At 40.9% G+C, this 27,888-nt stretch overlaps 1 protein-coding gene across 1 annotated transcript; it reads left to right on the top strand.

Annotated features, from left to right (window-relative positions):
- On the top strand, positions 1–27,484 carry plekhf2 (pleckstrin homology domain containing, family F (with FYVE domain) member 2). The gene is made up of 2 exons (XM_073485124.1): positions 1–148; positions 21,364–27,484. The coding sequence occupies exon 2, from the start codon at positions 21,375–21,377 to the stop codon at positions 22,113–22,115; it is 741 nt and encodes a 246-aa protein (XP_073341225.1). The 5' UTR covers positions 1–148; positions 21,364–21,374; the 3' UTR covers positions 22,116–27,484.
- Positions 27,485–27,888: the final 404 nt, after the last annotated feature.

Below are 27,888 nucleotides of genomic sequence, written 5' to 3'. Positions count from 1 at the left end.
CCGTCGGAGCAGCGGTACCGAGAGTTTCTGCTGCCTGCGGATCCACAGCTCGGTGAGGGGGAGAGGCGCTGCTTTACTCACTTTATCTGGAATACAACTGAGCTACAAGTCACTGCAAAAGTTCCCAGAGCACCGGAGCTGCCGTCGGGTGCGTAGTTTCTCTGATTTAAAAGTTGTCTGTGTTGATGTTGTCACACTTTGCTAAGCTAAAGCTCCACTTTTTCCCCATTCATGCTAACGGACGCTAGCTGGTTAACGTAGTAGCACATTAACACCTCTCGTTACACTTTAGTGGTAAACTAAGAGATACGACAGGCAGCTGTGTGTGTCTGTGTGTGTGTGTGTGTGTGTGTGTGGAGGTGAGTTAGCTTCGGCTCGAGTAGCAACAGACGAGCCAACTGTTTTGGATGCTAACTCCTGAGCTAGCAGGCTAACGCGGACCGACTCAGCCGAACCGAAGTTGGGCGATTACTTAAAAAGTGGTTGAGGAAAGTTTCTGGGCGAGAAGTTTGAGTTTAAACAGAGACGTGAACACATGATGACATGGTGACTCTCCTGTGTTGGCTCTGCTAAGCCTGTGGGATAAAGTCATTGTGGTTTATTTATTTATGGCAGACTGGAAACTCACCATTTATCACACAGCTTAGCTTTACAACGTCAGCTTCATGTTTGATGTAGTTGTTAATATAAAGTTAAAATCACCCCACCCACCTGTTCAGGTGCCCTGTCTCTGGTCACAGGTCCTGACAAGCCTTGTGGAGGTGAATGTGTGATCCTGACTGCTGCTCAGACTCTTTCTGCCCTGAAAGGGGAAGTGTGCTTCTTGTCTTGGTTCAGTAAACTTGTCTGAGGACTTCTCACTAGGCTGACTGGTGTTGGTGCCTGTTGGGTCAAGGTTCATTCACATGTAGTCTGCTCATGTGGTAGTAAGCTCATTATCCATTCACATCCAGTAACTTGCCTTTGAGTTTAAGAAAGGAATTCATAACCCACCCACGCTCCATGTGCTCCGAAAATGCCCTTTGTGCCAGAGCCCGACCCATTTAACAATATTTCATTATGGATTTACAGGTGCGTCCCTCATCTTTCATATATTCTTGATTTATTACGCATGAAGTGAAATATTTCAAGCCCTTTTTTGTTATGGAAGTCCAGGAAACCAGCTACTAGTCCTGCTGGAAAAGGAAATCAGCATCTCCATGCAGTTTGGAGATGCTGATTTCCTTTTCCAGCAGGACTTGGCACCTGCCCGCAGTGACAAAACTACCAGTAACTGGCTGCTGACCATCGTATTACTGTGACTGACTGGCCAGACAACTCGCCTGACCTGAACCCCACAGAGAATCTATTACAAGAGTTTTACCTGTTCACACGTTTATGCTTGTTGATGAAGTACTGGCAACGTTTTATTGCACACAGTAACAAATGTAGTCGCCGTAAATACGAGCAAACTTTCTGTAATCATCACCTGGTTCACTTCACTGTCTCCACCGTCGCCTCTTCAGTCTGCTGACTTCACTCTCTGTATGTTGAGGATCTCAGTAGAGGAGAGGTTGCAACAGCGTGATAACAAATTACAATGAATTGTTAAAAGTACAGATAAATGAACATTTAACCTCGGAGCTTATCAATGCTACGGTATTTCATCATTTAGCCCCGGAGCCCGTTAAATGCTGCAAGCATGTTTTGCAACAGAAATAATCATCCATGTGAAACACAGTGTGCTGCATAGTTAACCTGGACTAGAAATAGTTTACCTAATCGGCAGTACTGGCACTGGCCCCTGAATTTCAAAATGGACCAGCAGATCAAAATAAAAAGATAATACGCTTTACAATAACCTAAAACAACAAAATGCAACAATTTCACATTCACATTTTGAGAGGAGGAAATGGAGCTGCAGCAATTAGTCATTAAACTAGTCTTTTAAGTCACTTTTAAAGCAAACTTGTCAAATATTGATAAAGAGTCTTTGAGTTTTGGATTGTTGGTTGGACAAAAGAAAAGGTCTGAAGACGTCACTTTGAGACGTTGTGATCATCCTCTTTTTGTTCACATTTTATTTCCTACACAATTATCAGAATAACAAATAATCACAGTCTCTGTTGAAAATAAAAGGTACTTGCAGACCTTGATTAATTTACAAGTCAGGAAACCTCATGCGCTGAACCAGATGTGCAGCTTTTTTCAGTTTACTTGCAAGTATTTGCATCACGGTCCCAGAGCTGCGATGAGTCTCTGATTCCTGACGAGAGGACAAACTGAAGAACGAGAGTTTCACAATCTCAAACAGGAGCTTCACGATCTACTTTATGGTGACAGGAGCCCAGTTTGATAAATTACTGATTATGGCTTCAGTCTGAACACAGAAGAAACAAACCTGAGCTGCTGTAATCCAGCTGTTCTTCAAGAGCAGGTAGAAGCAGAGTGGACTCAGAGAGACCTCATTTAGAGAAAACATCTTTAAAACGTCCTCACGCCTCTCCTTCATTCATACATACAGACTGCGCTGATGGAGAGCCTTTTGATGAATGTAAATAGCCTCTCATGCTGGATGAGGACGAGGTCGCATTATTTCATGATTGTTCCTGTCGTACTTTGGCTGTGGCGTTAGACTGAGCACATTTGCAGGAAGACGAAGCTACAAGGAAATGGTTGCTGAGATAAGATCTTGGTAGAATCTGTTTTCATCAGACGTGTCTTCGGGTGGCAGAAGTGTTCGGGTGGTATTTAGGTTGCGTTCAACATGTCTGGTAGTGAAACTGCCGCTCTGTGACAAACTACACCTGGTTATGGTGGGAGTTTCAGTGGAGGTCTGTGTTTTCAGGCATTTAGTTTAAAAGCTTTGAGTAGCTGGTTCAGAGACTCTTCAACAGGATGCATGGCTCATCTGACCTGTGACCTTTTTGGTAATGAGACTGAAATACCAAACTGGTTTGTGGATGAGTATCAAGTCTTGATTCTCTCTGATAGGGGTCGACTGATTATCTGCCTGGCGATTATCGGGCAGATATTCAGCTTTTTTCTGATTATCAATTTCTGATTAAATAAATTAATTTTAATATTCTTCTGTGGCTCTGAGGCAGCGTCCTCTCTTTAGCTCTGTCCTCCCTAGCAGATTATAAACACGTACAGTACTTGAATAAATTGTACTTATTATCGATTACGATATTATCAGCCCATATTGGCCTGTTGCAGATATATCGTATCGCCGACACGTTGCCCGATGTGTGCTGATATTAAAAGTTTATTTTTAGAGATTATAATGCAGAAAAAGATGGTTGGGATGATTTGTAATTACTGAATTACCAGTGAACTTTCCTGTTTCAGCGCACTGATGTCATTCAGTGTTTGTGGTTAAAACGTAAAATGTCCTTCATGTCTTTGTAACGTGTTTGATAAACACATTTTAGAGATCGTTTTCAAAAAACATGGCTGATGTATCGTTATCGGCAAAATTTAACTTCTTTAAATCGGCAGGGACAAAAGAAGGACGGCTCATTGAGTCACTGAATCCTGCTTTGGTGCCAGACTGGTGTCATTAACCTACTCTGTGAAGTGTTTTATCTCATTTTCTAGACTCATTTCTTCTTTAGAAGTCATATGACGTAGATATGTTGGGTTTTGGTGGGTTTCTCCATGCATCTCTCATCAGCTTAAATACAGCTGACACCACAGTCTGACACCAAAACAAGACTCTGTGACATAATGACCCTTCCTCCTTTTTTAGGCTCCTTGATATTGGTATCTTCCCATAAATTGAGAATTGTTCGAGTTTCTGAGTGGGACGTTACCTTCAGCTCAGTCAGTAAATGAAGAACTAACAGGGAAACTCCGGTCATTGACTGCCAGGAAGGGAAACTGTGACTTTCCATCTCCATTCTCTGACCAGAGCAGTTGGTGAATGTGTTGACTGATTAATCAGCAGTTTAAGCTGTTGGATGAGACAGCAAGTTTTCCTCCTGCGGAGTCAGTCAGCAGAGGTTTCTTCTTCCTCTTCGTGTCTCAGCATGGTTAAACTAGTTCTGCCAGAGGCAAGGAGGGCGAGGCTGAGGGATATTAACTACCTGACAGGTAATCATCCCCCACCTCCCGCCCTTTCACTCTGCAAACACAGGATGTGTGGCCGCGTTTCCTGTATAATCCAACACCCAGAACATAATCCAATATGTCTCTGTTTATAAATGGATGCAGATTAGAAGCATGAGAAGAGGAGGCTACTTCCTCTGTGCCATGTCAGGTAGTTCACAGGTAAGCAGACAGATTACCTGGAGTAGGGAGCGCTTGATTTGATGCAGAGGTTGCATGCTAGTGGGGATGATTATTGTTAGGATTTTATAGAAACTGGCACTGTTATTAATCTGGATACATAACTCTAACTATATACGTCTTTACGTCTCCTTAATTTTACACACACAGGTGCTTAACGATCTGTTATTAATAAAATGTGATCACAGCTTGGCTATTGTAAAGATCATAATAAACAGAATATCTGGGTTTTGGACTGACAAACAAGTCATTTAAAGACATCACCTTGGGATGGACATTGTTCAGATTAATCTGTTAATCTAGAAAATAATCGGTAATGATAATCTTAAATGTCCTGAGCTGCTTCTGAGGACAAGCTGTTTTATCTGATTACGATTGTTTGACTTGACGTTGACTCTATAAACAGCGTTACCTGTGTTTTCTTTTGATTTGCAACAGTTAGCCCATTCTTCAGAACATGTAGACCAGTCCGCTGTTACTACAGTCAACCGAATGTAAACACAACCATCGCTAAGTCTAATATTCCACTAATAATCAGAATAATCGCCCAATCACAATAAAAATGCGTCATGTAATCACCACAGTCAGATTTATGCAATCTGGCCCAGTCTGAACGGATTTTCAGATTGAGAGAGGTGGTGTAAACCTTTAATAATCTGTTAACTGGGAAAATGTAGGTTCAAAATAACCATGTACACTCTTAATCTGATTGTTTCTCTCTGGTTGAAACTAAAGCTTTTCATTGGATCATTATCGTGGACAGAAGAATTCATGAATATGATATTAAAGCAACATGTACAGAAATTATGAATACAAAAATGCAATCAGTCAAATTCATCTTTCACTTTGGTTACTGTGTTTTGTCTGACTTTATTTTAACATTTGCACTTGCTAGCTAGCTAACCAACGACATTACATTAAAACCCAGACACAGAGTTGAAGGCGTCGACTGGTTCATTACTATAAAAGCTGCTCAGTGACACATAAAGCTTACACATATACCGTGCGCACTAGAGACTTTCACTTCCTCATCCCAGTGTTCGCTATCATACAGTTAAATGCTTCGAATATCGTGTAGACAATGAAACAATTTCAATTTTATGTAAACCTGAGGATGTCTACTCAACCGATAAGGCTGTACAGTAACAGTGCGAGACCTAAAAAGGAGAGTAGAGTGTACAGTCAGTGTCTACTTTCAACATCTAAACTTCTCATTTTCATATCTGGCCACATTCAACCATTACTCAACTCACTCATGGCTCACTTCTCCATTTAACATGTGGCCTCAGCAGAGCATTTCACACTGCAGTCACTGGAGTTTGTGTCATCTCTACTGGGGAGGAGGTTTGAAATTATTGTACCCTCCAGCTAACAGTTTGGTCTGGAGCATATTGATGCTTTTACAAGACCTAACACCTGGAAGCTGCCAAGTACAACCACAGTTTGTTCCACTTAACCAACAACAGTCTTTCTGGGGATTCAATGGAAACAAAAAGCACTACACATAACATCTGACATCCACACACACCATAAAACTCAACAACAAACACTGAAAAGAAACAAGACAAAAATTTAAAACCTGTTTAGTACAAAAGAAAGTTCTACACGATAATATTACCTCTTACAGATCCAAAGTAATCAATAAAGCAACACATGTCCTCTGATTACAAATAAATCTGGATGGATAAATGTGTCAGATGATTAGTGATGTGAATATTTTCTGGTTTCTTTCCTCTATGACAGTAAACTGAATATCTTTGGGTTGTCGACAAAAACAAGATATTTAAGGATGTCGTCTTGGGCTTTGGGAAACACTGATCAACATTTTTCACCATTTTCTGACCTTAGATAGACCAAACAACTAATCAATTATCAACATTAATCCATAATTAAAAATAATAGTAAGCTGCAGCCCTTTGAAAGAATTTCCTGCCACAGTTGCTCAATAATGTACTGTTCCCTGTAATACACCGGTTTTACATGGTGGCATCAAAAATGACCCGTAGATGATGGCCTGGTAAAGTTATGTCTTCTTAAAAAAGAGCGACTATAACCTTTTTAGATTACTTTCTGTTGTATTGGATGAGATTACCAAACAATAATCCAACTGCGATAAGATAAATGCTTGAACCAACTTATTCTGTAAATCACAAGGCATAAAATTGACAATTATATACAGTGTTTCATCGTCTGCATACACTGTAATACTGGCAATAATTAAAATTTATTATATTGTAAAGAACATTTAAAACAAAAGTGGTCCGAAACAAATCCCTTGAGATACATCAGACTGTACTGATGTTACCTCAGAATAACTACCGTAAATCACACTATATATTTCCTGTTAACTTTTGATCTCTGTGGAGCTACAGATGGTTCAAAGTCATAAATATTCAAAGTAGTAAATAACAACTTTACCCACGGGAAGTTCGGATTAACGCATCAAAGAAGCAGATGAAGGAAATCAGATAACGTGTGATGTTTCTGTTGAACTGGAAACTTAATGACAGGAAATGTATCTCACACATGAGTACACCTGTCTAAAACTGAAAATAATCAGCATTTCCGTCACAAATGATGAATCTATAAATTCAGTACTAGTTGCATAACTGAGCAGGTATCGGCTCTTAAGGTTGAAAGATCCCAAACAACAAAGTTCAGGATATTAGATCAACCTTTTATTATTTTAATAACTTAAGACCTGAAGATCTTTTCTGTCATGTTGGACATCATCTTGTGAAAATATTTTAACAATCAAGCTCTTTCTTCATCCCCAAATAACAGCAGCAATAACAAATAATAACTTTTTAAATTACTAGTCACTTTAAATCATGAATATAAATGAATTAGTCGTCATGAGCAAAGAAAACATTCAGGCTGTGTATTCAGTATTTTAGATTGGTTTAATTGCAAAAATTATGAATGAATGAAAGAATTATGCCATTTCCTGACGATTGATTTATCGGTATTTACTGTCAGTTCTTCTTCAGGACACTTCGAGTGGCTTAATTTTTAAAGATTGAGAGAAGCTAATTGTAGGGAAATGGAAGTCAAGCACCTCAACATCAGTTTCTTGCCAGGAAGTGGGCACACACATTTTTAAAAGGTGTGAAATGTCGTTGAAAGATCTGGTTATAGCAGGTGTTTAATTTGGCTGTATTTGAACGTTGTTGGCTGTTGATTAACCTGTCCTAGAAATCTATGTAAAATTATCCTGGTAAGGATTAGTACCGGAGCACAGGCACGGTTTTAGGCTCTTTTGAAAGGTTAGAGGCAGATTTTTTTATTTTTATCCCCAAGCTGTCAGAAGCTCTGAAAGTGTGTGTAGCATTTCAACACACTGAATTATTTATATATATTTCTTTGCCTAAATCTTTTAATGCAAAAATAAGCCTGCCCGACCTGTAAATGCTCCTATTAGCTAGAAAACACAATGGGTTTATTTCCTTATTTACACTATGTTTGTGCATATAAAAGAAAGAGGAGCTTGTCTCCACGACCACTCATTGGCTGTTAAAGGCTCTAGGGCGGGCCTAGAAGCTCATATATGCTCAAATAAGCTGTCAATCAAACGGCTACCATCACAGGATCTCCTGTGTGGAGGGATAATGGCATCTGCTGTGAAATGACAGCAGTATTTTATACAGATAAAAGCACGAAAAATCATCTGATCACATTATTAGGCCGTTTTGTCACCATTTAATCATGAAATACTGTTTGGGACTAAGTGTGTTATTGAAATGGATCTAGTGGAAACTGGGGAATAAGAGAAAGTTTTTGTTTTGGAGTTAGAAGCACTATTGAAAAACTTAGCTACTTCATTGGTGAGTTGGCAAAACTGCATGCTAGTTTGCTAGCTTGTTTTTTTATTGACTACCTTGCTGATGTGGTTTTATCTTGAAATAGTTTTCATGAATAGAATCAAGAGAATCTAAGCTTTTCTAACAATGTCTGACAGGACGATACACTTAAATTGAGCATTAGCCTCTTTGCTTGGCTTTCTTTAAACAGGTTAATCCATTGACTCTTGTTTGTATAATCAATTAGTTGTATGTCGATCAGTGTGTCTCCAAATTCTTAAATCAGTTAATTGTTGTAGCTCTGGATTATTTAAAGACGTGCCCGTTCTCTTTTGTCATTATTTTTAATAGATAGTGAATAGATGATAGAAATGATATGCAATCATTAAACAGTGAACATTTTTGTGTTAAAGTTTATATTCCGACTATAACATCTTTAGGACTGAATCTGTAGCCTCCAGCTGTTTTCTCTGCTGTTTGGATTGAATAGGAGTAGGCGAGCTTGAGGGAATTAGCCGAAGTGATTTAAAAATATTTGTTTTCACGGTGCATGCAGAAACAGCCTGAAGTGACCATAAAGTGATGGAAAATGTACAACTGAAGCCAGAACTCCAGGTCAAAGCTTTCTGCTACCTGTTGGCTTTATTTGCACTGGAAAGGCTCAAAGGTTGATCTGCTGCACACATGAGCTCAGCTGAACGAGGGAAACAGATGGAGGCCTGTTCAGAGCACATTCCTCAGAAACTCCATCCTGTCAGTCCCGTTTTTTACTACACACCAGCACTCCACACCGAGCTGCACGCTCTGCCGCTTCAGGTTGTTAGCGTGTGTTCAAACCACAGACCAGGAAAGCTCTGCACTCTGAGAGCTTACACTGCTGCAAGGTTTTATTATTTAGTGCCCACTGAGCCGACCAGCCTCCTTTCAAACTCAAACATGAGCGCTACATGATGTCTGGCTCTGTGTTTAAAGTGTGAGATGAAGTCTTGACCAATGTGGGCAGATCGTTAGACTAAATTGTACATATTTCAACATTGCAGTGTTGCAGTGAATCTTCAAATGTGGTTATGAATCAGTGAAATCAGTGCAGTGAAACTGTCAACTTCACTTTAAATGTTGATGAGGTTAGCGTCTATTTCTGAACCATGTTCTTCAAAACCAAAAAGGACATCATATCGGCTCATATCAACAACATATACAGCGATACCCATATTTCTGTCATACGCCGGTATTGCCCACTAATATCAGCAAACAGATTTATCTGTCGGGCTCTTATATTTGTGCGGATCATAAGGAATCTACTAGTTGGTTCAGGTGGTGGTGACAGAAATCAACGGTCACGTGGCCTTCTTAAATAAGCAGGATGATCTGTGGTGCCACCAATATATTTTACGATGCCACTGTGTGTTTTGCAGACTGCAGTCGATTTTTTATTCAGCATTTCACATTTTGGTTCGAGCTCTCATTGTGTATTGATAAGGGGTGTTTTGATCTCGATTCTAAATTAAAAATTGATGAACTTTCACTTTCAATAAGTGAAAGTCACTTCACTTTCCAGACACCACAATAATGAAAGGTGACTTGAGGACTTAATTTTATAAAGTCATTTAAAAGAAAATGCTTTGAAATTCAATCTTAGGCAGTAAACCTGACTGCATAACAAGCTTTAGAGTCTGACTTTAACCACGTATTCATGTCATTCACCTCAAAAGTGAAAAAAAAATCCTTCTGAGCAGCAGGATCCGGACAGTTCAGGCTGTGGTGCCAAAATAAATGCTCTTTATCTTTGTAAAAACTTTAGTCCCAAGCATGACAACTGCGGGTGTGTGTGGAAAAGAAATCAAATAATGCAGTTATCTAACAGTAGTATCAGTGTTTTGCTTTGCTGAGATGTGAGTTTAGCCTGGGAACGTTCGAGCCTGTGAAACACTCGAGTCCCGAGGTCACCTCTTTCTTCACTGTCAGCAGCCAGGAGGGTTTAATCGTCACTTACACAGGTTCAGACAGATGAGGTGTACGAGCCGGGCGATCCAGCTAACCGATTAGTCAATACACAAGTCCAAACGCGCAGAGGATTCCCAAGAAGAGCGACTAGGTGAAACACCAAAACAGCAACAGTAACCAAGGAGCTTCACAGAAGTGGTACATTTAGTCTCAACTGTTTCAGCGAGTGTTTCCTCGACTTGACAACACTTGGACATAAACTATGTTATATCCTAGTGTTTTTTTGCAGGTGAGGGAGAGACAAGTTCAAATAATGTTCTCCAAAAGTTCAACAAAACAGACCAGCCTACAGTGATTCAACGACAAACAACTAAAGATAAGAAATCAGTTTGTCACAGAGCTGAATTTCTCAAATCTGACACAAAGTTTAAGTTTTCAGCTGATCTACGTCGTGCACACAGGATAGATGACTGGACTGTAGTTTGGTTTTTAGTTTGATTTTTGTTCTGCGTCACCTTCGGACGACAGTGATGCCAGTTTGCATAAAATTTGGTAGCAAAAGCCTGACTGCCTCCCGTGGCTTCGGTAAGAGAAACCCTGAAACAGGAATGGATGTAACAACTTAATTTTACTTTACTTGAGCTGAAATAATTACTAACTGACAGAGAGTTATTTGACGTGTTTGTTTGGCAGGTTTTATTGATAGAAAACTGAAATATTCTTCGCTTCGAGCTTCTCAAATATGAAACTTTGCTGTTTATTAAATAACTTTTACTCTTTGTTTTCTGGCAAAAAACAATGATTATTTTGTTTTTATTTGGCTCGCGGCTCGTTCTAATTCCCCATCTTGTTAAGAATATTTGATTATTCCTAAAGAAACGACCAGAATTTGGGAATAGAGCTGAAGTCTGCAGGTTAGAGGAAGCAACATTTAAAACACCAGTTAAGGGTTGCCTTGGGTTGTGACTCAATAACTGCCAATGCCTGAGTTTTATCTACAAAAGTCACTTCTTTAATGCAGAGAAAGTGTGGATGTCAATAAGAACAGGACGTTTTGATCAGCGCACAAGATAAAAAAAACGATGATACTGTAGTTTTGATTTTTGATCTTTGGTTAAAGCCTGATGTTTGAATGACTCATTTTTTAAATTTAACTTTCACTCTGGAAGTTTCCCCGGCTCCTACTGGAAGTCATATTTCTGCTGACGTCAGCGTGCGGCCTTAAAAGGGAAGGAGTTTCGGTCGGGGAGGCGTTTAATCATGAAGCTCATCAGTTGAGGTCTGGAGGAAGAAACTGCTGGAAATTACTGTTTTTTTTTTCTTTTTAAAAGCTTCCAGACATGAAACTGAAGACTTAAAAGCTTTATGACTTTTTGCTGTTTTTACCTCTCAGACACTTTTATTGTATTTTTATCTTTGCAGATATTTGTATGAAGTCTTCCTGGAACATTTGTTTGTTTTGAGCAGTATATTGTAGTCTTAGTTGGACTAGTAACATAATATAACCTGGGTAATAATTCTTCTGCTTTTTACAGCCCTTATTACACTCACAAGCCTGACATTTCACAATAAGAGAGAACGTGGACTGTTTGGCAGAAATTGATGTCTCAGTGTAGCTGAACCATCATTTATCATGACGTCTGCTCTGTTATTACTCTGATTATAACCCTGGTTCAAGACCACTGTGGTTTTTAATCAGTTTAAGTGCCTTTGATTCTCTTTTTTCCTGTGAGCATTTAAGAACAGAGTGTTTATGTGATTGGAGGTGGTGGTGGTGAGCTGAGAAAACAGTTTTCACTGTTCCTGCATACCAGAGGACAGTCTGAGAAAGTATGGGAACAGGTCCTGAATGGTTTGAGAACAGGAGGAGATTATTGTGTTGCTGCTGTTATCAGACATGACAGTGTTTCCCATACATTGGCTCCACTTGAGCGACCCGTGTAGGTAGATTAAGACACGTTCAATTGATAAAATCCAAATTCAGACCTTTATTTTTCAATCAAGACGCCCAGTTGTCATTTCATAATGCACACAGAGCAGCAGACCTTCATGGTCAAAGTTGTCAGAGAACAAAGACGTAAGAAGACGTGAACAGACAGAGAGGGAGGCTGGAATGGGGAGAAAAGGCGTGTTAGTGTCTCGTATCTGCAGAGATTTTCTTATTTTCTCTCTTTGTTGCTGCTCGGGACGCTTTACCAACCCAACATGTGGCGATTTGACGTCCTGGGAATGAGACTCAACAATCAACTATCTTTGTGGTGCGTTCAGGAACAGCTGGGACAAATCCTACTGACTCCACCTTTTAACTTTAATAGTCTTTGGATTATATTAATATGACGTGAGCTTCAGTCAGCTTTGACCACAAATGTCCTTCAGAGGGAGACTTTTTACTCTGATACTCTGAGTACATGTCAGAGCCTGTACTCTATTACTTTTACTGGCGTAAAGAAGGTGAATCAGTACTTATACTTTTACCAGAGTCTGTTTTTACACAAGTATAGTTGTTCAGTTGTTGGTGGTCAATAAAAGTACATTGCTGTCAGGGTTATTTCTGCACGTCTGCCTGATCTTTCGAATGACTTCTTGTCTACAAGTTCCCAGACCTGCTTGAAGCTTGAGATCCTCTAATTGAACCTCTCCTGCAGGTTATAGTTGTGACACACAAAGTAGTCATATTACATGTTGTTTAATTAAAGATTTGAGCAGTGAAGCTATGCATCATCATCCCATTAAGACTGGGAAATTACCACTAGCCTCGTGCCAGATGCTGGAAAATGAGTTGCTGTATGCTGACCTGCAGGAGGAAGGGTTAATGACCGTTTTTAAAGTAATGTGAGCCAATGTGAAACGGGATGGATGATAACAACTGTTGTTATCTCTACTTAGAGACCAAAGTGCACTGACTCAGTAAATGTTAGGCAGCATTTCCTGTAATCAATCCTAAATATGGTCCAGCTGATTCTAATAGTAGCTCCAATCATTTATGCGTTCTTGGTGGTTGCATGTTTAATGCATTGATAGTGAGGAAATGGCACGTTAAAGAAACTTCCTGTTTTCAGTGTGACACAAAATCTGCAGATTTTGTGTGTCCTGTTTCTGGTGTCCTTCGTTGTGTAAAGTAAAAATCTTCCGCTTTTAAAATCCTTTTGCAGGTTAGTTAACAGGTGGGAACATTGGTTCAGTTTCCTCTCGCCTCTCACATCAGATTAACCTCCAATCCTTTTATCTGTGTTCACACTCACACCGTGGCTGTGTAATCCTGTGTGTAGACTGACAGGATGTTGTTGGCACATTGCAGCAGGGTGGCATATTCAGGTCACCCACAAGCTGATAAGGGCTGATAAAAGGAGGCGGTCTGTGTTATCAACAACTGTGCTGTTTAATTTCTGTCAGAAATCTGAATTTGAATATCTGGAAATACTTGACCAGGTCCTTCATTGTGAATCACAAAAAAGAAAATGATTCCCCTCACAGTCAGAGGAATAATGCTCCTTTATTCTCCTTTTACACCAAAGCAGCAACTGAAAAAACCTGTTTTTAGCCTCACTGGAAGGTCTGAAGAGTAGCACTGCTAACATGGTGACAATCCCATTTCTTATTATTACGTTTTCACAAAAAAGCCTGAAAAAGCTTTCAGTGTGAAGCAGCGACAGCAGACAGGTTCAGTTTGTATGAGCAGTAATTTAAATTCAGCTTCAATACAGCGGTAGTTTAGTTTTAATCCTGTGTTTGTGACCACAGAGATTCAGGTAGAAGCTACAAAAAGACCGAGAGTTGAACAGTGAGACTTTTAAAAACCGGGCTGTTTCTCTTTAGCTGCTGAGGATACGGCGTCTGATGACTGACGGACAAAACACGGCATGTGCGCCGTCCCCACACCACATTTTCTCAACATTTTCCACCGTACCCGGATGTAACGTTCTCGGACTTTCTCTGAGTTTCCATTTACTTTTGCAGGTTTCCACACTGACTTCTGAAACAGTAAAGTCTTATCTATATCCAAAGATTATAGAAATCACAATATGTATATGTATATGTATATATATATATCCAAATCGCAAGACGTGCCAGTTTTTTGATTTGACAAACAGCATTATAATTGTGGGTGTCGTCATTATTTTCACCACTGACAGCTCTGCTGTCGTTGGACTATCACATCTGGATTTGTAAAGATTAACAGATCATTGGTTTTATGTCTTGACAGCTGTCATTTACATTTTAAACTCTTCTTTGTAAAGACGGGTATTTTACAACCACAGCTTGACTTTATCCAGGTGTCTTTTTGCAGGTTAGGGTTTGTTTGTTTTTTTATCAGAACTGGACAACATTTCTTCATTTAAAGAAGACCAGGAGTTTGATTTAGCACCTGGCACAGCTGGTAGAGCTCTCCTACTGTTGATCTGATTGGTGGAAGTTAGTCTGTTATAGACGGTCGGTTACAGACAGATGGTTCGTCCAACAGCCTTTTTGACGGCGCTTGTCCTTTTCCAAACAGTTTCTAGCGGCTCTGTCCCAGATGGATTTGTTAACAAAAATACCAGCTTTCAGTGATTCAACAATAAACAACAAAACATGGAAATTTGTGACAAAACTTCTCAAATCTGGCTGAGTAAACCCTCTTCACGAAGAAAATCAATAAAGGATCTCTGTAAAAGAAAACAAACCCAACATTTGTGCTGTAGTGCTGCCGAGATGACTCAGCCTTCAAATGTTGTTCTCCAGATGTAAGAAAACACATTTGTTCGGTACTTTAACCCGAACAAATGTCACATCATGTTGATTTCAGGATTTTTTTCTGTGAAAATGAAAATTGTAATACTAAAATAATCAGTCCCAGTTAACATGAATGGTGACGCTGTCGCATTGTCTGTCAGAATAATCATAAAAGTAATAACCTGAGAGCTGGAATACTTCTCTGGTCAATTGTTGTGTGTTTTATATCCACGCTGCATCATTTTGTAGATTTGCTTTCACCTTTAGTGTTAAATCGATCCCTGCAAGAACAGGTTGTGTTGCATTTCATGGACTCGGTAGTTTGCTTCCTTCATGATGTGACCTGGTTAAACAACAAGTGCTTAAACACAGAAACATACCAACAGAAGAGGCATCACAATGACAATGCCTCATCCAGCATCTGCACTCACATTACCCCCCCGGGGATAAATGGGTGTCCTTGTTCTTTTTCACTGCTGCTGTTTACAGCCCACAGAAACGCTCTTTATTTCTCTCTTCACTCCCCGTCTTTGTCATCGTCACTCTCTCCCTTTAGCGTCTGACTCATCGCTTCCCTTCCCTCCGAGGCTTCCCAGTGTGGTACAGCTCGAGGTTTAAGTGCAGGTCGTGTTGAAGAGTAGGAAACCCCACGTCCTCTTCATGTTTAGAAGAAAAGTAGCTGGTTCACAGATCTGCTTTTAGACATCGTTTAAACCTAAACACACTTTCCTGACTGGTTGGTTGAACCGCCTCTCTTGTTATTAACTTGTCAGGGTTTTTTCTGGGCTAAATGAGTCTGTGGCATTTTCCTTTTCTGATGCCAAGATGATGTCCTTTGCCATCTGGCGTACTGGGGTCATTAGCTGCATAATTTCAGGGTGTCTGCAAGATTCATTATAAGATTTTTCAACATCTTTTCATGGCAACTTGAAAAAACTTGTACTTGAAGGAACAGAGTCACAAAGTTCGCTCTGCCCTTTCCTCTGAAGGACAACGGCCGCCCGTGAACACCTGTTGTGTGAAATCCTTGTCCCACCTGTCGGAGGTGGAGGACAAAGTGCCGTGTTTCCACTGTTTATTGTCTTGTTTTTGGAGAGGGTTTATTCTGATTCAGTCCTGGCAGTAAAGGACCGGACCTTGTAAGCTGAGAGAGAGGACAGCACTCCTAATGAATTAATCATTGAGCTTATCTAAAGCCACCGCTGTGCCTGTAACCTAAGGTAGCACAGACTGGACCGCATTGGCATTCAGCACAACAAACTCCAGTCCATCATCTACCCATGTAGAAAATAGACCTTCAATTTCTGCTTTTCTCTCTTTCTTGGTATTTGTACACGATGGAGTCGGGGTTGTATTTTGTGGCACTTGTTTCTGGATCCAAGCTACTGAATACCTGCAGTGTAAAAATGTTAATCCATGACACTGTTGGACTTTTAAAATCTCAGCCTGATCACCTGTCAATCAGTAATATTTACATTTTAATAATTAACCCTTTTAATTGGATATTTAATCGACAGAAAAATATTTAAGACCAGCTTGTGTAATTGATCAGGTCATTTTAATTGATGATCATCAATCAGACCAAAGACATTTGAAATGTAATCTTAGACTCCGGGTTGGTGTTATCACGATACTGGAATTCCTAGCTTTAATACGAATCCTTCAAAAATAACGATATTTGATACCAATTTAAATACCAGTCGGAAGATTTGGATCAACAGAACATTTTTAATTTTTATTAAAAGATGAAAATCTTACAAGGCTTTAACATGACGAGGTATGACTTTTTTCAGAACAGCAGAATGACTTTTAATAAAACATTCAATATCAAGCTTTACAACAATTTCTTTATCTTTTCAAATATTCAGAATATTTTTGCTAATATTACCCACATTTTCCACCATTTCCTGACATTTTATTGATTAAACCAATAGTTGATTAATCTGAAAAATAACTGACTGAATAATTGCTAACAAAAGTATTTTGTTTATAGCTTTATTTAACAGATGTGCTACTTCTTTATAATTTCCTGCAATGTTTCTTGAAATGTAATTCGACACTAGATATGGTTAAAATAGAAAACATCCTCAATTGGTAGTTTCACTACATTCATTTGGGAATCTCTATGCTGCAAATTTGTTGAGGTCTTGATATCATCTTCGTGACTTCTTAGTTGAATAAAGTGAAATAAAATGAAAAACTGAAACCATAAACTTCACTGTATCAGACAGTGCACACGCACAGCTGCTTTTAAACTCGGCACAACTCACTAAACTAGAATCTTGGTCTGAAAACGTCTGTTTCTTCTATAATTAACACTAAATGACATAATTACAGGAAACCGTCCATGAATGTTTAGGAAATAACAGATCCGCATACTTGAGTAAAAGTGAAGATATCAGGTTAAAATATTACTTTGGTAAAAATGAAAGTCACAAGTATCTGATAATAAATGTACTTAAGAATCAAAAGTACAGGTACATGTTCACGTCTGATTACAGGAATCAGCCTTCCTTTTTGTTTCGGGACTAATTTGGTGTGTGATGCATGAAATATTTTGCCCCGACCCGGCTCGGTTTAGACTACATCTGTCTGTGCACGAGGCCACAGCTGGATGATTGATGTGTTTATTGTCTCAGATGACACAGCAGCTGGTGAAGGTTAGCTCCACAGAGGCTGGTGCTGACATACAGAGTCCAGTCCAGCTCTCCAGCTGGCTGACAACTCTCACCCGGTCCCAGAGGTGGGAAACTGACACCGACTGCCAACCTAATACTAATAATTAATTGCCTCTGGCTGTGAAGTTTATCTCCACTAACAGCTTCTTTGACAAGTAACAACGCAATGAGGACATTTACCTATTATGTGTATCACCAATGAACTTACAAAACATATTGATCCTCCCGTTTTAAAATGCTTCATATCCCTTTAATCTCTACAATCTAAGATGAAAGGCTGATAAAATGATAAAATGATAGAAACACATCATTAAAATCAACATGCCTCTCTACTCCTCTGGTGTTTTTCACCACACATAACGTAATGAATACTGTAACACTGTCTTGCATTTTAAATCCAACTGAGATCGGACCTAATTGTCCTCGTGTCTTGAGACGACAGCTTCATTTCTGGAAGCTGCTCTGAATCCTGAAGCTGAATTATAATGTTAAAAAGCTGTCACGAAACCAACGAGCTCTGGATTTCTCCTCAGCAGATGCCGTTGGCGAGGCTGCGTAAATTGGTCTTCTCGCACAGCCTCGTGTCTGCAGACTTTCTATCTTTGTCTTTCTGGGATTTCTTCATTCCCTTGATTCAGTCGACCGTCACGGTCTGCAGAAAAGGGAAATGATAATGTGTAAGTTCAAAGGAAGCTCGCTCATAGTCCTCATGCAACGAACGATGGCTCAGAAGACCACAAACCAGTCAGAGATGTAAAAAGATACTGACGTACCACCCATGTTCAGTCACCGAGTGGATGGCGTTATGGCAGAAAGTCAGAATACAGCTGATGTTTTACAATATCATCATGATTTACTGACACCAACTATTATAAAGATTAACAGTTTATCATTTTTCAAGCTGCTCTCTGTTTTCTTTCATTTTAAGTGGAGTATTTTTGGACTGTTGGTTGGCAAAATAATCAGTTTCATTCAAATAAACCAGATTTCTTTTTTCCTCTAGTCTGTCTTTGAAGCATTTGTCACAGCAGAGCAAATTAAGCCCATTCTTTCTCCTGTCATATTATCGGTGCATTTTCAGTCTGTTTCTTCCCTCTCGCCTTGATTACTGGGTTTGGAGCCTCCAGCCTGTATTTATGCCGCTCTCGCTCTCCTGGGCCTTTGCTCTTTGAGTCCTCATCTGTGTGCCGATGGGAGCTGGTTGGCCGGTTGCTTCGGCAGTGGGCAACGAGCCCCCGCTAACAGGGCCGACATGTCAGCAGCCCCTCTGTCCTCTCCCGGGGTTATTAGTGTGCAGATCACTGGGGAGCCCGGCCCAGCCTGCACTGGCTTGTGTCGGCTCATTAGCATTGTGTTCTAGGTCTGTGGGTTTTTTGAAAAGGGCAAGAAAACAAGGGTGCAATCACACCTACACTTTGTTTTCTGTGTGTTACACTTAGTTAAGTTCTGGAGTTTGTACAAGCTCAGTCCACCTACTTGATAACAACAAAGTCACATCATGGACTCTGTAGCTTGTTTATTGGACTTGTGGTTTAGGTTCGTCTCATGAGGTTAAAAAGTTAAGAAGAAACCACAAATCAGATTTAATTCGGTGTGGCTGTACAGACATATCTTCAATAAAAAACAACCTTTCAGCAACTGAAGAGTTGTTTTCTAGTATTTTAGGCTCTCGCTTGTGGTCGTGTATTTGAGTGGATGATTAAAAGATTTACGTTCCATAACAGAGCTCGACACGGTGAATCTGTGGTTTCACAAACCTCCTCTCGGCAGTATGATCTATCAGGGCCGACTGTAGACCACCAGATAAACTGCAGAAAAACAGGAAGACGGAGAGTACATGAGTCAGAGTGGATGTGAAAAAGAGCAGTGAGTAAAAGTCGAGAATGAAAGGATCAACCTTCAGTTGTGGGCGGTGTGTGTGTATCTGGATGGTTTGTGTTTGCTCTGTACTAAACTGTGTACATCATCCTGCATGTGAGCGTCTTTCTGAGGTCACAACTCTGCTCTCGACCCTCGGGCTTTGCCAGAAAGCACCAGCATCCTTCCATCTCTGTCATGAGCGACCTTTGACCTCCTCTGTTGTGCTGTAGGAAAAGCTGAAGGGGGGGGGGGGGGCAGGCATGAGCTGTGCTCTGTTGCCATCAGGGTCGCAGCAGAGCAGAGAAACCTGCTGCCGTTTGCTTTTTCAGCCTCATCATTGAATTTCTCTCTAAAAGGCTTCAGACATGGAGCAATTCAAACTGAAACTTGTATTCACACACACACACTCACACACACACACGCAGTGAGTGCAAGGTTGTTTTCAGACGTTTCCTCTTTACAAACCGATGAAAAGATAGTACAGACATAAGAGCACATATGAAGCACCACGTTATTCAATAACCCAGTCTTTTTTTAAATGGCACTGAGATGTGCTGCACATCGCGCTGTCCTACAAAACAAGACGAGTGGCGGGTGGTTGTGTAACAGTTAGCCGCAATATAAAGCAACTAGAAAGACTCTTTATAAACTTCACCGTGTCTCCTCTGATGAATCGACGTCCGAGACAAACTTTTCATTTGAACACTGAATACATTTATTATCATTTATCTTCATAGTGTCCCTCAAACCCGAATCATTGTTTCGATAATTAACATACACACATTATAATTGTTACTTCAGCGGTCAAAAACAGTTTTCTGACACACCTGGCCAGACAAAGATTGGTTCCTACATGAACGTTACTGAAATAATTATAACTTTAACTGACTAGTATTTCTGCTGCTGACTTACTCGTGCTCATCCCTCTGTTTTGCACGCCTGCGTTGTGTGATTTGTAACGATTGTAGCTGCAGGATACAAATGATTCGAAGATCTTATTGTCATATAAGAAATAAACAAGTTGTCAATGCAATGACATCCCCATGTCACTATATCTCTACCTAGTACTCTTAAGGGGCGACGTTGTGATGATGTTTATGCTGATGTTCCCACTTCAGCTCGGTGCCTTTTTATAAACACAGCACATGTAAAGATCAGAGGTTTCTAATCTGTGTGATCAGCAGCTTCCAGCATGAAGTCACATTTATCGGCTCCGGTCTAAGCCGTGCTTCATATGTTGTGTAAAATCAGATCATGTGGCTCACAGCCAACATGTGATGCGGCTTTGAACGTTTAAAACGCCATCGACCTCAGATTGATGTGGTAGCTTTGGCGGTTTTTGCCAAGCAGTGTCAGCGTGGAGGACAGGAAGATGCAACAAGAGAAAGAAAGAGGAACTGTGTGTGATTTCAGTAGAGGAACAAATACAGACAGCGTAACCAAAATGTAGAGGGGAAAGTTTATCACAAAAACAGTCTTTAACTGCTTTAATTGGTTGGAGAAGTGTTTCTTCCAGTCTATGGGAACAGCATAATATTTCAGCAGGGAACAGGAATGTGATTAATCTTTAATAAAGCTGCACATTGTGTTTGGATTTACTGCAATTATTGGTAATATAAAAGAAAAGGCTTGAAGGTTTAATGTCATGTTCCTGACTGCTTTACTCAGTATCCTGGTTAATTATTCATGAACGTCTTGATGATTTATGGAAAATTGAAGCCATGTAAAATACATCACAGGTACAAAAATACTGAAATATTTATTTACTTATTCGAGGCCGTTAACGTAATGTGAATTTACTAACCTCCCCTCATGAAAATGTATGATTTAACACGCATTAGAGCCACGTGCACGTAAACTGCCCGTCTATGTTTAATTAATTCAATTTAGGTGTTATAATCAGATAAGCTGAAAGTTATTTGTAAATTAACTGCTTTGTTGAAGAGTTTCAGCACTAACTGCTCTGCCATTGTTAGACAGTCACATCTGGATTTATAAAAACAGCAGATCACTGATTTAAGGGTATAAATTTAATAAGGAGTTGTTGATTTTTCCTTTGACCTTATAAAACTCAAACTTTACTCTCTGTTTCCCTCCAGGTGAGGTGAAGATGGTGGACCGGCTTGCGAACAGTGAGGCCAACTCCAAGCGGATCGGGGTGGTAGAGGGCTGCTTTGGTGCCGCAGGCCAGCCTCTGGCAATCCCCGGCCGCGTGCTGATCGGCGAGGGCGTCCTCACCAAACTCTGCCGCAAGAAGCCGAAGGCCCGCCAGTTCTTCCTCTTCAACGACATCCTGGTGTACGGCAACATCGTCATCCAGAAGAAGAAGTACAACAAGCAGCACATCATCCCGCTGGAGAGCGTCACCATCGACACGGTGCCGGACGAAGGCGACCTACGCAATGGCTGGCTCATCAAGACGCCCACCAAGTCCTTCGCTGTCTATGCCGCCACCGCCACCGAGAAGTCCGAGTGGATGAACCACATAGGGAAGTGTGTGGGAGACCTGCTGCAAAAGAGCGGCAAGGCGCCGACGGGCGAGCACGCCGCCGTCTGGGTGCCCGACTCGGAGGCGACGGTGTGCATGCGCTGCCAGAAGGTGAAGTTCACGCCGGTCAGCCGCCGCCACCACTGCAGGAAGTGCGGCTTCGTGGTTTGCGGGCCTTGCTCGGAGAAGAAGTACCTCCTGCCCAGCCAGTCGTCCAAACCCGTTCGCGTGTGCGAGTACTGCTTCGTGCAGCTGACGTCGGGGGGCCTCGCGCCGCGCTCAGACTCCATCAGCCGGCTGGGGTCGAAGTTCAACAGCAACAACCTGTCGGACGACGATGACGAAGACGACAGCAGTGACTGAGGAACGGCCCGTCCTCCCGACGGCCTCTCGTCCACACATCGAGGAGGAAATACTTCTTTTCTTGTTTTTTCTCCTCCCGGACGATTGAATCATGCTCCACCTGAGGATTAATTCACTCTGGAGTCTCAAACCAAAATATTTTATTCTTCCTCTAATTCCAGCAGGGATCATTATTTTCCCCGAACACAGTGATTGAACAATGAAATGTGGAATTAACTGGTGACCAGCTGAACTCTGGGAAAAGACTCTTCATGGCTTCCGCTCAGTCCGCCCCTTCTCTCTTGACTCTTAATTAGGCTGCGATTAGTCACTACAGAACACAATGGTGCTAATGAGACCCCTCCTCCCTCCTGTGTCCTCTCCTAATTTAATCTAAGAGTTTTCTTTCTCTCACTTCTTTAAACCTTATGTCAATGAACTACACAAGGTGATTGCTTGTAGTTTCTGCAGGGAAAAGCAAATGTTTGGGCTCTAACCTTTTATCTCCTCTGTGCTTCAGGTATTATAACAAACAGGGCTGTTTTTTGTAATAGAACTTTATTTTTCTTCCCTGTTTTGTAAATGTGTCTCCAGCTACATGTCGAGCTGAAGCAGAGATCCCTTTTATAAATAACAAAATGTAGATATTACGCTAAACCCAGAGCTTTTCTAGTCGACCTAATATAGTTGCTTCTGACAAATCAGCTGAAGCTTCTCTCACAGTGAGTGTTTGTCTGCTAACACACCTTTTGTGAGTTTAGTTTCAAAGCAAATTTAAAAACTAAATCGAACTTTTGCCTATAAAGTCACGTAGTGCCTTGTAGAAATCGAGCTCAGCCTTCAGTAAGAAAGACGGTTATTTTTTAATGAAGCCAGGCTGCCAAAAAACAGGTGTGTGTGTGTGTTTGTGTGTGTGTGTGTGTGTTGAACAGACGAGCAGGGAGATGACCTGCCGTCACACAGGATGAGTTAAATTTGGACTTTTCCTGGAAAGTTTGTTTTCTAGGAGACACTCAAACGAGCCGCCGTTGACTCTTGAATTGCATGTTTGAGATTTAAAAAGCATTCAACCCACTACATGAACTTAACGACCCGTAATCAGGAGCTTCCTAAAACTGAACCTGGCTCCAGCAGGACAAACATCATTTTTATGTGACGTTCGGTAGGCGACTGCAGTGCGGCTGTGGGACAGACTAGAAGAAGAAGAAGTGAGGATAATGCAGATTTTCTTTAAGTTTATGATTTTGTCATTAGATGGATATCGACAGAATTTCTGATTTGTAAAAACCAAACCAGCCGTTCCTCTCCTGAACCAGAAGACGAGAAGGTGAAGGAAAATAATAACCCTGGTAGCCTACATTAGAGATCAACATCATTAATAAAGTATTAACTTGTATGTAAGTTAATGTGGGTTTTCTACATAGAAGTGATTGTGAACAAATTGTGATTCGGTCTAAACATTAACAGCAAAAATTAAAATCTTTAGAATAAACACTGATGGAAAAAGTACAATTTTGAGGTGCTGATAGCTGCTTTTTCAGAAAAAGTCATTTATTGTTTTAGCGACAATCGAATCCGAACAAAAAACTCACAGAATCTGTCCTCACTTCAATCAGATGACATTTAGTAACGTTTCGGTACACAGACTTTCATCAGGTGATTTTTTTTTTTTTTATTATCTTTTGCTCAGATTTTGTCGACACGTAGACTTCTGGCAAAATCGTTCTCTTTGAAGCAGCAATCTGGTGAAAGAAAATTAAGATTCTGATCATCTCGATCCCGAACAGATATAAAAGACACGTCCAGGTGAACGTCTCTGATTAACTCCTGGGCACTTTCACAAGGATGATTCCAGTTTCTGTTTTGTTTTTTAAAAGCACCAAAGCAACACAAACGCTCGAGGAAAAAAAGCTGCAAAACACACATCAGATACTCTGAATACATGTCGAGTTCAGGTCATTAAGTTCATGTAGTGGATGAGCTGAATGTTTGTTAGATCGGAGAGATGTTGGCCTGAGCTTTGATTTTAATGTCTCATTTAATTTTTAATTTACATGATATAGAAATAATGTAACGCTCCACAGAGAGTAGAGAGGAGCAGTGAAGGTCGGGGTCTGTTGGGGTGAGGAGACTCTTGGCTGATTCCTCCAGTAGATGAAATGCAATAATCAGGAAGTGTTCGGTCAGCCTGTGTTTTCTTTTGTAATCTCGTCTTGCATCAGCGTCCCTGTGACGACTTTCTCGGCAGTCGAGTTGGTTTGCATTCACTGGAATTCAGGATTCCAGCGTCTTCCTGTCAGCGACTCTTCCCTGTGCTGCCCTGAAGTCAGAGGGCCACGCCGTGTCACAAAACAAGCGCACCCCGTGTGAACTCTGCCCCTCCCGCCCGGCAGAGCTGTGTCAACGTTCTGTCCACAGCCTCTGCCAACACAAGCTTACATGGCCGTCCGTCCCTCCTTCCTTCCTTCCTTCCTTCCTCATGTCCTTTCTCCCTTCCTTCCTTTTCCTTTGAAAAGCACAGTCTCCTGATCATGTGACGTGCGTGTGTGCGTGTGCGTGTGCGTGTGCGTGTGTGTGTGTGTGTGTGTGTGTGTGAGACCTAAATCATGTGATCAGACACAGAACCAGGAAGTGAAAAGGCTGCTTGGGTGGGAGTTATGATGAACTACCTGCTGGTGCTGACAGAGAGTTCAGGTTCCAGTTATCAGTTTCTCTTCTCAGTGACGTTTCTGAAGAGTTTCATTCCTTTTAGAGAGTTTCCAACATGTTATCACAGTCTGATAATGTGATGTGGAGCATTTAGAGAGAGAGATAAAGTAGCAACTAATCATTTTCTAATTAGTTAAATGGTCAGTTTCAAGGTGTATTTGTGTGTCTGAGACAAGATGCAGGACTTCGGGGATCGTCAGTCCTGGTCCAGGTTATATTCAGTCCAGTCGGGTCACTCAGGGTCGTGTTGTTTCCCTGCACGTGTTGGCTCAGTGTTTAAAGGGCGGTTCACCCCGGCAGCATCTTAGCATGCACCACTTTGGGCTGAGTCAACGCAAATTGGATTGATCACAATTGATTCCTGTGTCCTCGTCATCACACAGCCGCTCGTCAAGTGATGCTGCCGCTGTTGTCGCTCTGTTTTTGGTTTGCTGGACCTGGTCTGACGTCTCTTTCAGGTACCATAGATCTGTTTCGGACCCACGACGCCCTCTCTTTTAATCCCTGTCAGAAACAGAACAGATGTGGGAATGAAACTCTTCAGACGTGCACCGTCTTATAACAGTAAAAGTGGTGAGATGAGACCTTCACCTGAGATCAAACAGGGAAAAAAGAAGTTGAAGCTGCGTCTAACAGCTCGACTCGACACTTCTCCTGTTCGAGTGTCTCCGGCCGTTGTTCTCAGTCCGTTAGCTGCACTTCTGACGAGGTCCGATCTGCAGCTCAAAGCAGCAGAACAGGAAGAAGAAAGGGATCGTTTTCTTTTTAATGTCTTGATTTTATTTTACGGATTTAATTTGCCGTTGATGTTTGTGTTGCTGCAACAGAAATGAACATGTTAATGATCACTAACCAGCTGTCCTTTATACTCGCTGCGGCCGAGGTGCTGACGGACGGGACGAGCTCGTCGTCGAAACCGAGAAGCACCAGAAGAGTCCGGCCTCAGGTTTGCTGTGGATTGCACTTAACAAAGTTGGCACATTGACTTTGATCCAGGTTGACGTCATGCTGTTCGATCCACAGTGAGACTCTGTGGGATGTTTCAAAATGAATCTTCATGTTGTTTTAATCCTGTTGATTTTTTTTTTTTTTTTTTGTACATTTGTACAGATGTGTTTTGGGTTTATTTGTTTTTTTGTTGTACAGTTCTGATCAGTCCTGAAATGACGCTGCCTCCTCCTCGTCCTCCTCCTCGTCCTCGTCCTCCTCCTCGTCCTCGTCCTCGTCCTCCTCCTCGTCCTCCTGTCGATCACAGCTCAGCAGCATCTGCAGCTTTTTTCACACTCACCATTTAAAAGGTGAAACCCGTCTTCATGCAGCGGTCGCAGCAAAGGATTGATTCCTGATGATGTTCACCAGCCGACCACGTCTGTGTTGTAATGACTGAGGGATTCACGGTCCTGCTCCAGAACTGCTCAGCAGCTTTTGAACTCCTCATGTTGACGGATTAAACCTAATTAACCAGATTACAGTTGACTTTTTCATTCTCTTTTGATCGCTGTCTCTAGAAACTTGGATAAATATAAAAACTAAACACTGTCGACAACAGACAGTTGTTGTTAACAGTCTGGTCACGCTGTTCAGCCCATTTACTGTATGTTAGGGCTGCAGCTAATCTGTCAATCAGCACAGATTAGTGTTTCCGAAAGCCCGAGATTACGTCCTCAAATGTTTTGTTTTGTCCACAACCCAAAGATACTCAGTTTACTGTCACAGAGGAGGAAAGAAACCAGAAAATATTCACATTGAACAAGCTGGAATCAGAGAATTTTGACTTTTTTTTACGTTGGAAAGTTACTCAAACTGATTAATCTATCAGCCGATTATTCTCCTGATGAACCGCTTAGTCTATAAAATGTGAAAAAATGCTCATCTTAATGTCCCAGAGCCCAAAGAGACGTCTTCTTTTGTCCGACCAACAGTCCAAAGCCCAAAGACTCTTCATTTAATGTCAGAAATGAGAAAGAAAAGCAGCAAATCCTCACATTGAAGAAGCTGGAATCAGCACAGATTTGACATTTTTGCTGCAGAAATGACTGAAACGATTAATCTATTGACAAATTGGCAATTCAATGGAAATCAATCAGTTGTCTTTCAACTGTCTCCTCGATTAATCGACACATCGTTGCAGCTCTAGTTTCGGCTCTACTTCGCGTTTCGTGTGGCGAACTGGAGGATGATCCTGAGCTCACTGGCTTTCGCTGCATTTCTCCAGTTTAAAGCTCGATCCGTGAGATCGTCTGCCTGCTGAAAGCTCCAGAAGAAGTTTGTAAGTGGACTTTTATTTTAGCGGCTCCCAGTTAGTGAGACTGACGGGACTCGACTTTGTTTGTGCGACTTGATTGGAGAGTAAAAGCTGCAGATGCTGAGATCTGGTGAGGAATCCGGAGGAGACGGCTGAAACAGAGAGATGTTCGTGTTTCGTTGTTAGTCGCTCACTTCCTGTCTCATGGATTTTAAATGTTCTCTCTCTGCTGTTTCATGGTTTCATTTTTGGTGTTTTTCTTAATTTTCTTTTCTTTGAATTTTTTTTTTTTTGTGGTTATTTTACTTCTTTTTAAAAGCTTTTAAAAAAAGGGCTTCAATCAGAATGTAACCCAGCATATCATTGTTCTTTACTAATTCCTTCAGAAACCTTTAAGTATATATTATATATAAATAATGTATTGCTTAAAGTCGGACTGTTGTCTTGTGTCGATTCCTTTTATCAGAGTAGAAAACTCTATATTGTACTTTTTACTCCACTACAGTTATTTGACAGCTTTAGTTACTAGTTACTTTACAAATCAAGAGGAACTTTTAAAACAGGATGCAGAAATACTCTTATTTTGAAAAGTCTGAGATTAAAAAGGTGCATTGTTTATCTTTCTGTACTTTCGTAGACGTTATTTCTTTTTTCATCTGCGAAAACTAAGAAAGTGAAACGTGTTAACACATTTAAATATGAGCTTTAAAGGGCAGATAGAAAACTGTCTAAGATTAAATGTATTGACATAAATAATGTGTATTTAATGCATTTATATGGAAGCCAGTTAAAGTGGGAAAAATACTAAGATTGATGAAAAAAATAAATCCCATGGTAAAA

The sequence above is a fragment of the Pagrus major genome, chromosome 17, assembly GCF_040436345.1.
Source record: "Pagrus major chromosome 17, Pma_NU_1.0".
NCBI classification, from domain to species: domain Eukaryota; kingdom Metazoa; phylum Chordata; class Actinopteri; order Spariformes; family Sparidae; genus Pagrus; species Pagrus major.
The sequence above is the reverse complement of the archived record's forward strand: the minus strand, read 5'-3'. Positions and strand labels throughout refer to the sequence as shown.